This window comes from Bidens hawaiensis, unplaced genomic scaffold, assembly GCF_021521415.1.
Source record: "Bidens hawaiensis isolate Kalapana, Puna unplaced genomic scaffold, B.hawaiensis_p1.1 tig00008077_1, whole genome shotgun sequence".
Classification (NCBI taxonomy): Eukaryota; Viridiplantae; Streptophyta; class Magnoliopsida; order Asterales; family Asteraceae; genus Bidens; species Bidens hawaiensis.
In genome coordinates, this window is record NW_027491570.1 from 182,986 (window position 1) to 195,734 (window position 12,749).

The window sequence follows — 12,749 nt, forward strand, 5'->3', positions numbered from 1 at the left end:
TTTTTAGATGAAAGTCGACAGAAAATGAGGCAGGGGAAATAGGTGACAAGATGGAAAACATAAAAGGTGGAGTTTTTTTTTTTAAATAATGGATAAAACCAAGTATTTTTTAGAACGGTTCATAATCTACCCTAGTTAACCACATATTATGCATTATGAAGGATTTGAGGACGTAAACCGGGTATTTTAGAGAGAGGGAGGAGGAGGTTTTTAGATGATAGAGAATGTGTGAGATATGCAAATAGAGTAGTTTCTTAAGCAAGAGTGTCATGCAGGTGTCTCAAGAATTAAAGGGTCTTTAGCTTAGTGGTACCAAGAACAAGATATTGAGAAACTGTCCATGCGTAAAATTGTAATTATTGGTACAAGCATTTTTCACATAAAAAGAGAATCTTTTGTTACAACAGAAACAGAAATTTTGTGGATTATTTAAGAATCGATGTTTATTTCCTTTATAAAAAGATCACAGTGAACTATAGAATGATTTCACACGATTCAACCAATTGTATTGATCGTCGAATGTCATTGAGAAATAAGAATCTGCGTTATCAAAGGATATTTCCTGTGATTATTTATAGTATGGAATGAGTCAAATTATCCACGTTTGTATCTTATTGAACAAAAATGGTTTTGGATAAGGATTTGTCTTTCAATTGGATGATCGTTTAAGTACTGTTGTAAAATAGGTGTAATAATTTAGTAGTAGAGTCAAATTTGATTTGTCATTATAAGAAAAAGGTAGGGTAAATAGCTAAAATAATCATTGACCCGTCAACAAAAACAAAAATAAACATGGGAAGCATCAAATACCTAGTGGCTTTACGAAAAACAAGGGCTTCTGAAGATGACACATTGGTGAAACGTCGATGTAGGGGATTTCTTTGGTAGCCTAACCCACAAACTAACCACCTATTTGCTAACACATGGCTTCAAAGGAAAAGCTTACATAAGCGTCTTCGGGAAAACGTCTAGTCCTAAATAGTTTTCCCTGAAAAGTCTAGGGATCATAGAAAACGTTTGAGCGTGTTTCTCATAGGTATTTAGATGTTTCCTTATTATTTTTAAACTTTTTTTGTAGACGTTTCCGTACATAATCAGACGTTTCAACACAAGACATTTCAGTAAAATTTTAAACGCTTCCATATTTTTTTAGACGCTTTCCGTTTGTTTATAGCTCTGGCCATCATAGAATCTCTGACATCACAGACGTTTCATCACAGACGCTTCATCCGCGCACTTTTTAACACGCTTGTTTTTCATGAAGCCCATGGATATCAGAGTTTGTGATGCTTATTTTGATTTCTTACTGTTTTGGTGATTTTCCAAAATTGTTTCTTCTCAAGAATATGAAAAACCGTCCCATGATGTAGAGATGATCAAATAAACCGGTTCCTGGAACCGAACCGGTGGAACCGAACCGGACCCGAACCGGTTCCTACCCGATTTTTGTAGGAACCGGACCCTATCTGATTCAACCCGATGATCCGTGACCGGTTCTTGCATTTCTGAGTGGGGGCGGGTAGGAACCGGAACCGAACCGGAACCGGTTCCATCCGGAACCGGTTAGGAACCGGTTCTAGCCGTTGGATCGAGTATAACCGTTGGAAATCGTTTTTTTGGCCGTTTTTTGACCGTTGGGGTCAAAAATAGCCGTTTTTTGGCTCCCCCAAGCACCCCACTACTAGTATAAATAGGTATTTGGTGTCATGGGTTCATCACAACACTCAAAACGCAAACCCGAACGCAAAAAAATACAAAAAAACGCTATTACAACGTTTTGAGTTCTCTAATCTCTTGTTTTCTCTTCTTCTATATTCATATTTGTTGTTATGGCTGCCTCACAATCATCGGTTGGTCAAGGTTCCAACGCCGAACCAAGTTTCGTTCGTATTGTACCTCATAATCGTAATCAAGAGATTTGGTGCAATTGGGATTTGGTTGAATTGAGTGACCATTCATTGAAGGCTCGGTGCAAGTTTTGTGGGGTTTATTTAAACCCACTTTCGAATTCAAATTTGAAGAAACACATCGAAAAACCGTATTGCAAGGCGTTGAAAAAGAACGTCGATTCGCAACAAACGCAAATGGATAGTGAAGGCGGAATATTTACATACCAAATTGATCGAGTTCAAGATCGTATGGCGAAGTTTGTGATTCAAGAAGCTTTGCCGTTTAGCCACTTCGACAACCCTCGCTTAACCGCCATGATTCGAGATACGCTTCAACCACAATACACTCACGTAAGTCGTCATACTCTTAAACGTTATTGTTTAAAATTGTGGAAGAAGGCCAAAGAGGTACTAATTGCATATTTTGAAAATATAAATACGGGAATAAACTTAACTAGTGATGTTTGGTCGGCTCCACATGGTCTACCCGAATCTTATCTTTGTGTCACCGCTCATTGGGTAGACCCGTTATCGTGGGAAATGATGAAACGCACCATTGCTTTCGAACTCTTTGAGTATCCTCATACGGGAGATAATTTGTTTGAAATTTTAGATTATGTTATAAAAACTTATAAACTAGAAAATAAAATATTTTCAATGGCATTTGATAACGCGTCGAATAATACATCGGCGGCTGATAAATTAAAATTAAAATATACGCCGATTTGCAATGGTGTATTTTTTCACTCAAGGTGTGTTGCACATATCATTAATTTAATCGTGCAAGACGGACTTGCTTCGGATGAGGTTACATCGGTTATAAACGATTTTAGACTAATGATACATGAAGTTTTTAAGAAAAGTAAAAAAAGACAAATGGATTATAGAAAATTTTGTAAAGATACGGGAAGAAAAGCTTTAGGAGCTAATTGGGATGTACCTCATCGATGGAATTCCACTTGCATAATGTTTCAAAGTGCTTTGGAACAAAGAGAAACTTTACAAATGTTTCATTCTAGTCTTGCCGAGAATGATTTGGCAATCCCCTTTTCAAATGAGAAATGGGAAATTATCAATGACTTATCGACTTTTCTTGAAGTTTTTAAAACATCAACTACGAAACTATCGGGAACGTATTATCCGACAAGTCCCTTGGTTCTTTCGGAGTTATTTTTAATGGTTAACAATCTTAAAGAATTTGAAAATAAAAGTCCAATGTTTTCAAACATCATATTACCAATGAAGTTTAAATTAAAAAAATACTTTCTTGAATTGCCACCGGTTTTTACTTGCGACGCCGCTTTAAACCCAATGTTAAATGTTACGGGAGTTAAATGTGTGATAGACGAAATTTTTTCAGCCTTAGATATGCATGAAATTGACCCAAACTTTTCAACAGAGGCAAAAAATTATTTTAACTTGAATTTTAAATTTATGTATGACTTTTATTTAAATAAATATGGGTCAAACATACACATGCCTATGCCGGGGGGGGGGGGTCTTCATCAAGTTCAAGTGCTACTAGAGTACGAGATCCCATGATTAGCCTTATGAACACCGTTCGCAACGTAACGGCTAAAAAACAAAGGGGTAACACCCCTTCAAGCGAACTAGGAAGGTATAGTGCAAATGATTACTCTACCGGTTTATCCGAAGAGGAATATGACACTTTTGATGTTTTGGCTTGGTGGAAGGTAAAGGAAACCGAGTTTCTGATTCTTGCCACCATGGCCCGTGATTTACTAACCGTCCAAGCTTCTACGGTAGCTTCGGAATCCGCTTTTTCTCTTAGTGGCAGGATGATATCGGTGAGAAGAACAAGACTAAATTCGGAGTCGGTGGAGATGTGCATTTGCTTAAAGGATCACTTGGACTCAATCGATCGTATTCAACACGTAACCACTCTCGAAGATGAAACACCACTTGATGTTCGAGAGCACGACGAACAAGAAGACATTTCTACAAGTAATTCCGAGGAAGAAGTCGCCGCTCAATAATTACGACGAACAAAAAGGCTTTTCTAGAAATAATATGTCACAACTTTATATTTATAAGTTTAATGTTTTGTTAGTTTGTTTTTGAAGATTTTAAAACATGTAACCTTTTTTTTTTTGAACTTCTTAAAGTAAATAAAATGAATTTTATGTTAATTGTTTTTTTATTTTTCATGTTATACAAATACGAATCGTAGTTTAGAATCCAAATCGCAAACGAAAAACGAAATTTTTTTTTTTTTTTTACACTGTAACCGGTTACAGTACAGGAACATATTTAGGAACCGGTTAGATAGGTTAGGGGTCCGAGGATGGGAGAACCGGTTCGGTTCCCTAACCGGTTCGAGCCTGGAACCGGTTTAAATTGGGTTTTTGAATATAGGAACCGGTTAGGAACCGGTACCGGTTCCTAGTCCCAAACCGTTTTGAACATCTCTACCATGATGCTCTTATGATGTGGCTATGGCAGTAAAAGTTGGTCCAACATCGTTATAGACAGTTTAAAGGGCGTGCTAACTCCAGTGACAAATCACTACATTGTGTAACATTTGACATACTTTTACTGACGGTTGATCTGATCATATGAATTAGCATTGGAAAAAAAGCAATATAAACAGACCACAACCCGACAAACAAAATCTAGAGGTCGGGAAGGGAAACGCCTTTCCTATCCTATTACCTTCCCTACCCTTCCTCAAAGTGGAACCGATGTCATATGCATCCATCATTCATATTCATATCCAGCTTATGGGGAAGCTTTCCGGTCAAATGGGGGATTATTAAACCCGTTAACCAGTTGGTACCCGTTATCCTGCTGACTCATCATGTTAGAATTATTACCTCGAATTCCATTTCTCACAAACCCTGAATTATTATTATTATTATTATTATTATTCGTGTCACCATTACCAAGTTGGGAAGAAGAAGATGATGACATCATCATCTCATGTAGTATTTTCTGAACTGAATCCTTGCTTGGATCTTGGGGCATATTTGCACCATTTTGTGATGTTTGAGGGTCGTTTTTGGAATTTTGTTGGTGTGACAGGTGTCTTGAGTTGATGGAGTTTTGGTGTAGTAAACCAGAAATGGTTCCATTTGAACAAGTCATAGGTACCGGGTTAGAGTTATTTACAGGTGGCACTCCCCCATTGGAATTTTGTTGCTGATGTTGTTGGTCATGTTGTGGTTGACTATGATATCCAGATGCTGTTGTAGACGTCCTCCGTGGGAATTTGGCTAAGCTTTCTGTAAAGACAAACATAGATTTAACAACTTACTAGGGGACTTAGAAATTAGAATATATAAAAAAGATGCCATAAATAATCTTCTTACCCATTGGTCCGATTTTGGCTTCTCGGCTGTAATCAATCAGATCTTTCATACTATTAACCACTTCTGATATCTGCACAGATAGCCAAACATGTACACTGTTGATACTTACGACAATTAGAGGTGGTGATCATCAGATCATGACACATCCATCAAAATATGGGTTAACTTAAGTTAGACAACGGCAGAACGGGTCAGAGTGGGTCCTTGTAAAACCTCTTAACCTAAGATGGGCCTAAATGGGTTAATGCAGAATGACCCCAAGTTGACCCGAACTCACTGACATGAACGTGCTTTGACCTGACCCCACCTGTCCGTTTTGCTAGACAGTGACTGAATTGAGCGAGGCCATATTCGTGTTCGTTCAATAAGCTTTTATAGGACAAACAGACGGTTCATGAACATATAACCAAACGAAATTTCATGTTCGTGTTCAGTAAAGAAATGAATCTGTCCGTGTTCACTTGCATTCATTACTTAACATTCTAAATGACCTTAAGAGAACATAAAGTCACAAACTAACTTCAATGAACATAAACAAACACAAATGAGAGAAAACAAACATAAAAGGTTCTTAACTTTGGATAATTAAGAAAGATATATAAAATATGAAAAGCCTTTAATGAATGAAAATAAACAAAAGAATGTAAGCAAAACGAACATTAATGGACATAAATGAACCAACACATTACCGAACGTTCAGAAACATAAATGAACGAAAGAGACCCTTGTTCAACGTAAACAAACTTCCTGCCGAATTGTTCGTTGAACATTCGATTCATATACAGCCATAGCCAGGCTTAATGGCAATGCGAGACACTATCCAGATAGACAGAAAGTAATACATGGCTCATCAAAATAGAACATGGAGTGCGTGTTTGACCATTTATCTTACAAATTTGACCTTAAATAAAGAATAAAGAATATTACCTGAAGACATCTTACATATCTTTTTGTATATCCCAAATCATTAACCAACGAGACTTCCAATGCTTTTGCCAGCTGACGAGCTGAAGCAACAAACCTGAAAGATAGAACCAAAACTTGTAGACCATGCAATAGAAATAAGATCTATCTTGTAACAGTAACAATATTAGAGGGGATGAATATGTGTTTAGATAATTAAGTTGAGGTTATACATATTGCAATTGCTCTGCAAATCTGGTGCTGATTGATTGGAGGACGTGTTATTGGTTGAAGCTTGGTACTTTTGAGCTGCACTACCAAGCTGACTAATCTGCAAAAAAGGTCAACAGGTCAGAGTCATGGTCAAATGTGAATCTTTTTGGTCAACAATTACACACTGCAAATATTTTATAATAAACCTGTGGTATTAATAATCTCCTAGGAATAAGCTCCTCGTGGTGGCGAGCACAAAATTCCCAAGAGTAAATCTGCATATGTTGAAAAGCATTCATAAGTACATAACCCGAGCGCTTGTAGATCTTAAAGCAAGAGTGAACATCTAACCTTCAACTCTGGAGTAAAAACTATCCTTAGTTGACCATCACGGACAACACGCAGTTGCTCAAAAACACTCTCCTGTATGGCTTTTGCATAGTCCAAAACAATTTGCCCACTTGAATTCTGATATTCTCGGGGCATATCAACATATAGAAGTTCCTCCAGAGTGCCACTTTCATACTTTATTTTGAAAAGCCTGGGTAGAACTTCAACATTGGCCTCTGAAAGTGAATCTTCATGTGTTAGATATAACAAAAGCAGCATAATAACTAGACATGGGCTAAACACGTAATATAATTTGGTGAATAAAGACGTAGACTGTATGCATTGACAATACATTCCCCGTGATTTCGACCCGTTCCATTTTTTAACTCAACATTTTGATTTTACCCGTTTAACCATTAGGGATTATGCATTAGCCGCATCAACCCAATTAGATGTAATTGAGTTGAACTGCTACCTCTAGAGTCAATTGACCTTACTCCTTAGATGGTTGTGTTAAAACTAATCGAGTATACAGCGTATAGAAGTATAATATTAACAACGGGGATTATAATCTGGCCTCAATGAAAAATCCTAACAAGAATCTACTCTTTGATTTAAAGTAACAGCTAAGTGATATATCAAGGGTCAATACGTGCAGTTAAACAGCTGACTCAGATCAAAAACTAACTGAAACAAAAAATGATCATTAATTTGGTTCCTTATTGTACATGTTGCTACCTTAAATACTAGAACATAAAGGAGATGAAAAATGACCAAATAGGAAATCAACAACCTTTTAATCAGATTTAAACTCGATTGAAAAGGTTCAGTTTTAACCAATAGATATATCACTATTACTAGAAGAAATATTTGTAATTTTGTATAACCAATTATAATTTCACATGAACTCCTATATTCCATATCTAGAAAAAAGTACTTGGGGGAAAAGGGGAGGGGGGGGGCTAACATAATTTTAAAAAGTATAGCAAGTAAAGAAATGAGATGTAAACAGCAGAAAACTTGCCAAATCCACGGCCTGGCTTCTTATTGCATATTTCACAGTGCCATACGTCCTGCATGAGCATAAACAGACATGTTTGGCATTCATAAGAGCATGAAACCACTTGAACTTATCTTCAAACTTGATATTTGAAGAAATATATTACCATCTACTCTAGTTGATATATTAAACCCACAATGACAAAGAAAATAGAGAAATTTCTAGTATATAACTTCAAATTATCACTAACGGACCTGAGGAAAAACTCCTGTTGTATGGCGTCCACTTCCATACAAAGAAACGCACCATTTCTTCTTCGCATTAGGGGCAAAGTACTCGGCCACAAATTTCCTCCAAAACTCAATGCTATTGTTCTACAAGTGAACAATACATAAAAATTTAAAAACTTATCTTATTCTACTACAAGACATATTGTGAAACTCTTACTTCAGGTCTATGTTGTTGCTGATACATATAATGTGTTAGTCGTCTCGCGCATGTTCCTGGTTCATACACAGGCTTTGCTGGAGATCTTAATGCCAAATTTTGCTGTTGAATCTGTGGTTGCATTGGAGGCCTTTGTTGAGGTATATTTTTCATAAGCTGTTGTTGCTGATGTAACTGTAATAATCTCTGTTGATGCAAAAGGTTAATTTGTGCAGCAGCTGCTGCTTGTGGAGACTGTCTAGAGGCATTAAGAAATTGTTGCTGCTGTTGCTGCATCAATATTGACTGGTCAGAGTGTTGTGGCTCCAACTTTACTGATGGCAAGTTACTCATGGACTGAGAAGGTTGCAGTTCCATTTTCACAGGTGCAAGATTTCTCAAAGCTTGCAACTGTTGACTAGTTTGACTTTGACCATGCTGATAGTTCGTCATTGGTGATTCCAACTTAACCTGCCCAACACCACCTTGAATATTTTGATGCTGCTGCTGCTGATGATGATGACGGGATTGCTGACTCTGTTGGAAGTTTTGAGATTCCAGCTGTTGTGCTGATTGATTGTCTGACAAGATTTGGTTGTTTCCTGATGATGATGCAAATTGCTGTCCCAACATATGACCCGATGCATTTGAAATCACCAAACCGGATGAAACGTTACAATCCATCCCATTTCTTATGACAGATAAAGGATCAGACTCGTGTTCAGCATCCATTACACCTCTTTGAGAGCTCCCGAGGCTAGAGATCCCTGAAGTTAGTCCACCATTATTATAAGACTGATGAAGAAGCGAAGAAACGTTTCCAATCATGTTAGTGCCATTAAATTGACCACGTTGAGAGCCTTGACCACCCATTAAACCTGAGTTTGACCTCAACAATGAAGATGGAACTGGAGTCGGTGGCCCGGGGGGTACCATCTTTACACAGAACAAACCGTCAAATCACTTGTTTAGATTAAAAACCAACCTACAAGTAATGAATCCATACATTCACCAAAACAACTGGTCACATAAGATGTATCACTCGATCAATCCAGATAAGAACCCTGGCTGCATTTCAACAGAAACGGAAACCTTTGGCATCAAGTAACGAAACCAGTATGATCACAAAAACCGATTTAAAACTTTAAACTAGCTATGGATTTGAGTCAAAAGGTATACTGATGATATTAAATAAGGCAAATGCAAGTAGAAAACACAGACAGTTGATTGATCCATCATTCAACAGGTAAAAGGAGTGTTTAATAAAGAAACACCTAGGGTTTCAAGTGTTTAATAAAAACAGAAAGAAAGCTGACTCACCACCGGAATAAGAAATCAAATAGTTACATACAGCTTCAATAATAATAAATATGCTTGCGAGAGTGTGAGTGTGTATTACGAACAAACGGTGTGTGTGAAGTGTGAACAAGTGATGATGATGATGCTAATAATCAAATGAGTTTGAGTTTTGTTCCTTGTTAGAGAGACTGATGTGTCGGTTGCTGTTACTTTAGTGTTTCTCTGCCACCGGACGTCAAAGTAGGATTTAATTTTATTATTTATTTATTTATTTACTTGCTTTTGTTTATGCCCGTGTCAAATGAAGTCGCACTCGTTTCTTTTTTTCTTCTTCTTTGGTACCTCTCTATTTTGGGAATGTTCCATTGAATCACAAGGAATGACAATAAGGTGCTGTTTGTTTTTGCAGACATAAACTGTCTGCAAGCTGATTTCATCTGTTTTCATGTCTGCAACTGAAGATGTGGTCTGAAGATCTGCAAGCTGAAAATATAAGACTGTTTGTTTTTATAAGCTGATACTGTCTGCATAACTGTCAAACTTATCTCACAAGATAGAAGTCATTTATTCAAGTTACATCTAGTTTTTAGTCTTTGCTTGCCATGCCGATTTGGTTTTGGTGGGTGGTGGAAGGTGGTGGTGGTGGATGGTGGTAGTGGCGGCGGACGGTGGGTAGTGGCGGTGGATGGTGGTGGTGGACAATGGGTGGTGGTGATGGATGGTTTTGGTTGGTGGTGGACGGTGGTGGTGATGGATGGTGGTGGTGGTGGGTGATGGATGGTGGTGGTGGCGGTGATGGATGGTGGTGGTGGTGATGGATGGTGGTGGTGATGGATGGTGGGTGGTGGACGGTGGTGGTGATGGATGGTGGTGGTGGTGGCGGACGGTGGTGGTGATGGATGGTGGGTGGTGGACGGTGGTGGTGATGGATGGTGGGTGGTGGACGGTGGTGGTGGCGGTGATGGATGGTGGTGGTGGTGGCGGTGATGGATGGTGGTGGTGGTGGGTGATGGATGGTGGTGGTGGCGGTGATGGATGGTGGTGGTGGTGGCGGACGGTGGTGGTGATGGATGGTGGGTGGTGGACGGTGGTGGTGATGGATGGTGGGTGGTGGACGGTGGTGGTGGCGGTGGATGGTGGTGGACGGTGGCGGCGGGGTACGGGGGTGGTGGTGGTGGCGGCGTACGGTGGGTGGTGGTGTTGGCGGACGGTGGTAGGAGCAGTGGATGAGAGGGTGGCTGCAAAGGGAGAAGAGTAGGGTTTTTTTGTGAAGATGTTTTAAGCAAGATTTCCTTGCTTTTCTTTTAAGATGAAAGAAGATAACTTCAGATCTGTTTTAAGAAAAAAAACAAACAGTCTTCAAGGGTAATGTCTGCGCGCCTGCAGACATTAGCTCCCTTGAAGATGTTTGAAGAAAAAACAAACACCCCCTAAATCATTGCCTTGCATTCTACTACTATTTATTTATTTAACAAACATATATCTTTGTTTTTTCGAATTTTTCAAATGAGCTGCTGCCGGTTGAATTTATCATATCATGATACTCATATTTATAAAAACAACGTTCGTGAACACTCGCCTAAAAACACAACAGTGCACTGAAATAAAACTCGTTCAGTTCAAGAATCTGACTAATGAGCGTTACCTACTCGCCTAGTCACTCACTATCATCCAGTGCTGCCAAGACTAAATAAAACACCACGTTTCTTTCTTACCATCCACCACTACTCACCGACACCAAATAAATATTTGTTAACAGATAGTTTTATGTTTATCGTCAAAATATAGTTTTTGTTTTTTTAATTAATTACTCCCTTTTAAGTAGCGGTAGTTGTGTTCACTTGTCGTATACAAATTGGATTATTTTTTATTTTATTTATTTTTTTCCAATCTCTTAACAATGTTATTATTTTACATGGGAGAATATCTTATAAAATAGTAACCAATTTTCAAAAGTATTTAAATTAGATCACTCATGCATATTTTTTTTAAATCGGGTCACCAAATCTTCAATCGAGTCTCACCGATTTTTTTGTGCGTTAAGAAAGAAATGGAGGATAAGATGTGGGGGTCGGAATTTGCAATATATATAGTTATATTTTTAAAAAATTAAAAAACATTAATTATATTAAAATTCAAAAATAAAAAATAAAATCCACATCGCCACTCAACGTCAACATAAAAAAAAAGATAAAAAGATTTCCTTTGTGAAACAAAAAATAAAAACGCTAAAAAAACATGTTATTTAATTTATTAAAATATGAAAGTTGAGTGGCCTAAATGGAACGATTTTTAAAGTTGAGTGATCTGATTGAAACACCTTTGAAACTTGGTTACTATTATATAAAATTGCCCTCTTTCTCGTACGTGAATCAAGTTTTGACTTTTTTGTTTCCGATATGCATGTATATATAAAAATGTTGTAAATTAAGTGATGAATTGATACCGAAAAATAAAACTTAACTTACAAAGGAAATCGAATCACTCTTTTATCAAAAATCACAAAGAAATTGAAATAACTTAACTTAAAAACTTAATTTATATAGTTAACATTACTATACGAATTGTAACCACTTAGATTTTTATTTAAAACGACGACTTTCTTTTTTGTGTTTAGACCATCGCACTTTTTAATTTGGAGAGTCCGTTGCTAATTCTGACCAGACTATGTTGTTTTAACTAGGCTCAAGCTGGCTACAGAGTTTGGCTAGGGCATCCCCCGAGAAACCATACTGCCGGCTGTCACTTAACAGTCGTTGTGCCGACACAAGAGCAGAACTCTCTGTCGAAACACACAGTGGGATGAAAACTCGAATGGGATCGGAATCCGAATTGACAACCTCGCAAGGCTTAGTTCAAATTCTTCATTGTCAATATCCACCCAAAATGACATAAGTGGTGATGAACTTGTCACACCCCAACCAAAGGCGGACATATTGGGCCGCGAACTGATTGTTCACAGTTCACAAGGTAATATCATGCAATATTAAATATGACAATATCTATTTATTTAAATTAAATAATCCAAATATTCCAAACAACCAAAGTACATAATCATTAAAATAAAAGCAAAATAATTTCAAATTCAAAATTTAAAATAAGTCTTGATACTTCAAACTTAAATAATCACTAAGTTCTTCATCTTGGCAATCAATTCAAACGAAAACCTGCATATGCATATAAAATAAAGTAGGATTTGACAACACAAGGTTGAGTGAGTAAAACATCAGTAATTTAAATATAATATAATATAAAAATGTGAAACTGTTCTTTGTGAGATAAACAATAAAGCCATTGAGCAAATAATGAGTGTCCGTAAAACCATTGTCTTGCGAAGTGGATTTTGGCTACTACGACAGT

At 37.5% G+C, this 12,749-nt stretch overlaps 1 protein-coding gene across 1 annotated transcript; it reads right to left on the minus strand.

Annotated features, from left to right (window-relative positions):
• Window positions 1–4,599: 4,599 nt before the first annotated feature.
• LOC143636875 (transcriptional corepressor SEUSS-like) lies at window positions 4,600–9,150 on the minus strand. The gene is made up of 9 exons (XM_077104361.1): window positions 8,112–9,150; window positions 7,919–8,038; window positions 7,689–7,737; window positions 6,686–6,900; window positions 6,541–6,609; window positions 6,355–6,452; window positions 6,146–6,239; window positions 5,219–5,288; window positions 4,600–5,131 (listed from the first exon to the last, which is right to left on the minus strand). Exons 1-9 carry the CDS (start codon window positions 9,024–9,026, stop codon window positions 4,629–4,631), a joined length of 2,133 nt encoding a protein of 710 aa, XP_076960476.1. The 5' UTR covers window positions 9,027–9,150; the 3' UTR covers window positions 4,600–4,628.
• Between the last annotated feature and the right edge of the window lie 3,599 nt (window positions 9,151–12,749).

Bases quoted from the DNA above. Each gene is read 5' to 3' on its own strand.
- LOC143636875 (XM_077104361.1), bottom strand. From the start codon at position 9,026: ATGGTACCCCCCGGGCCACCGACTCCAGTTCCATCTTCATTGTTGAGG. The intron at 8,039-8,111 runs GTAAGAGTTTCA...GTTCACTTGTAG, and splicing joins AGCAACAACATAGACCTGAA to AACAATAGCATTGAGTTTTG. The intron at 5,132-5,218 runs GTAAGAAGATTA...TTGTCTTTACAG, and splicing joins AGCCAAAATCGGACCAATGG to AAAGCTTAGCCAAATTCCCA.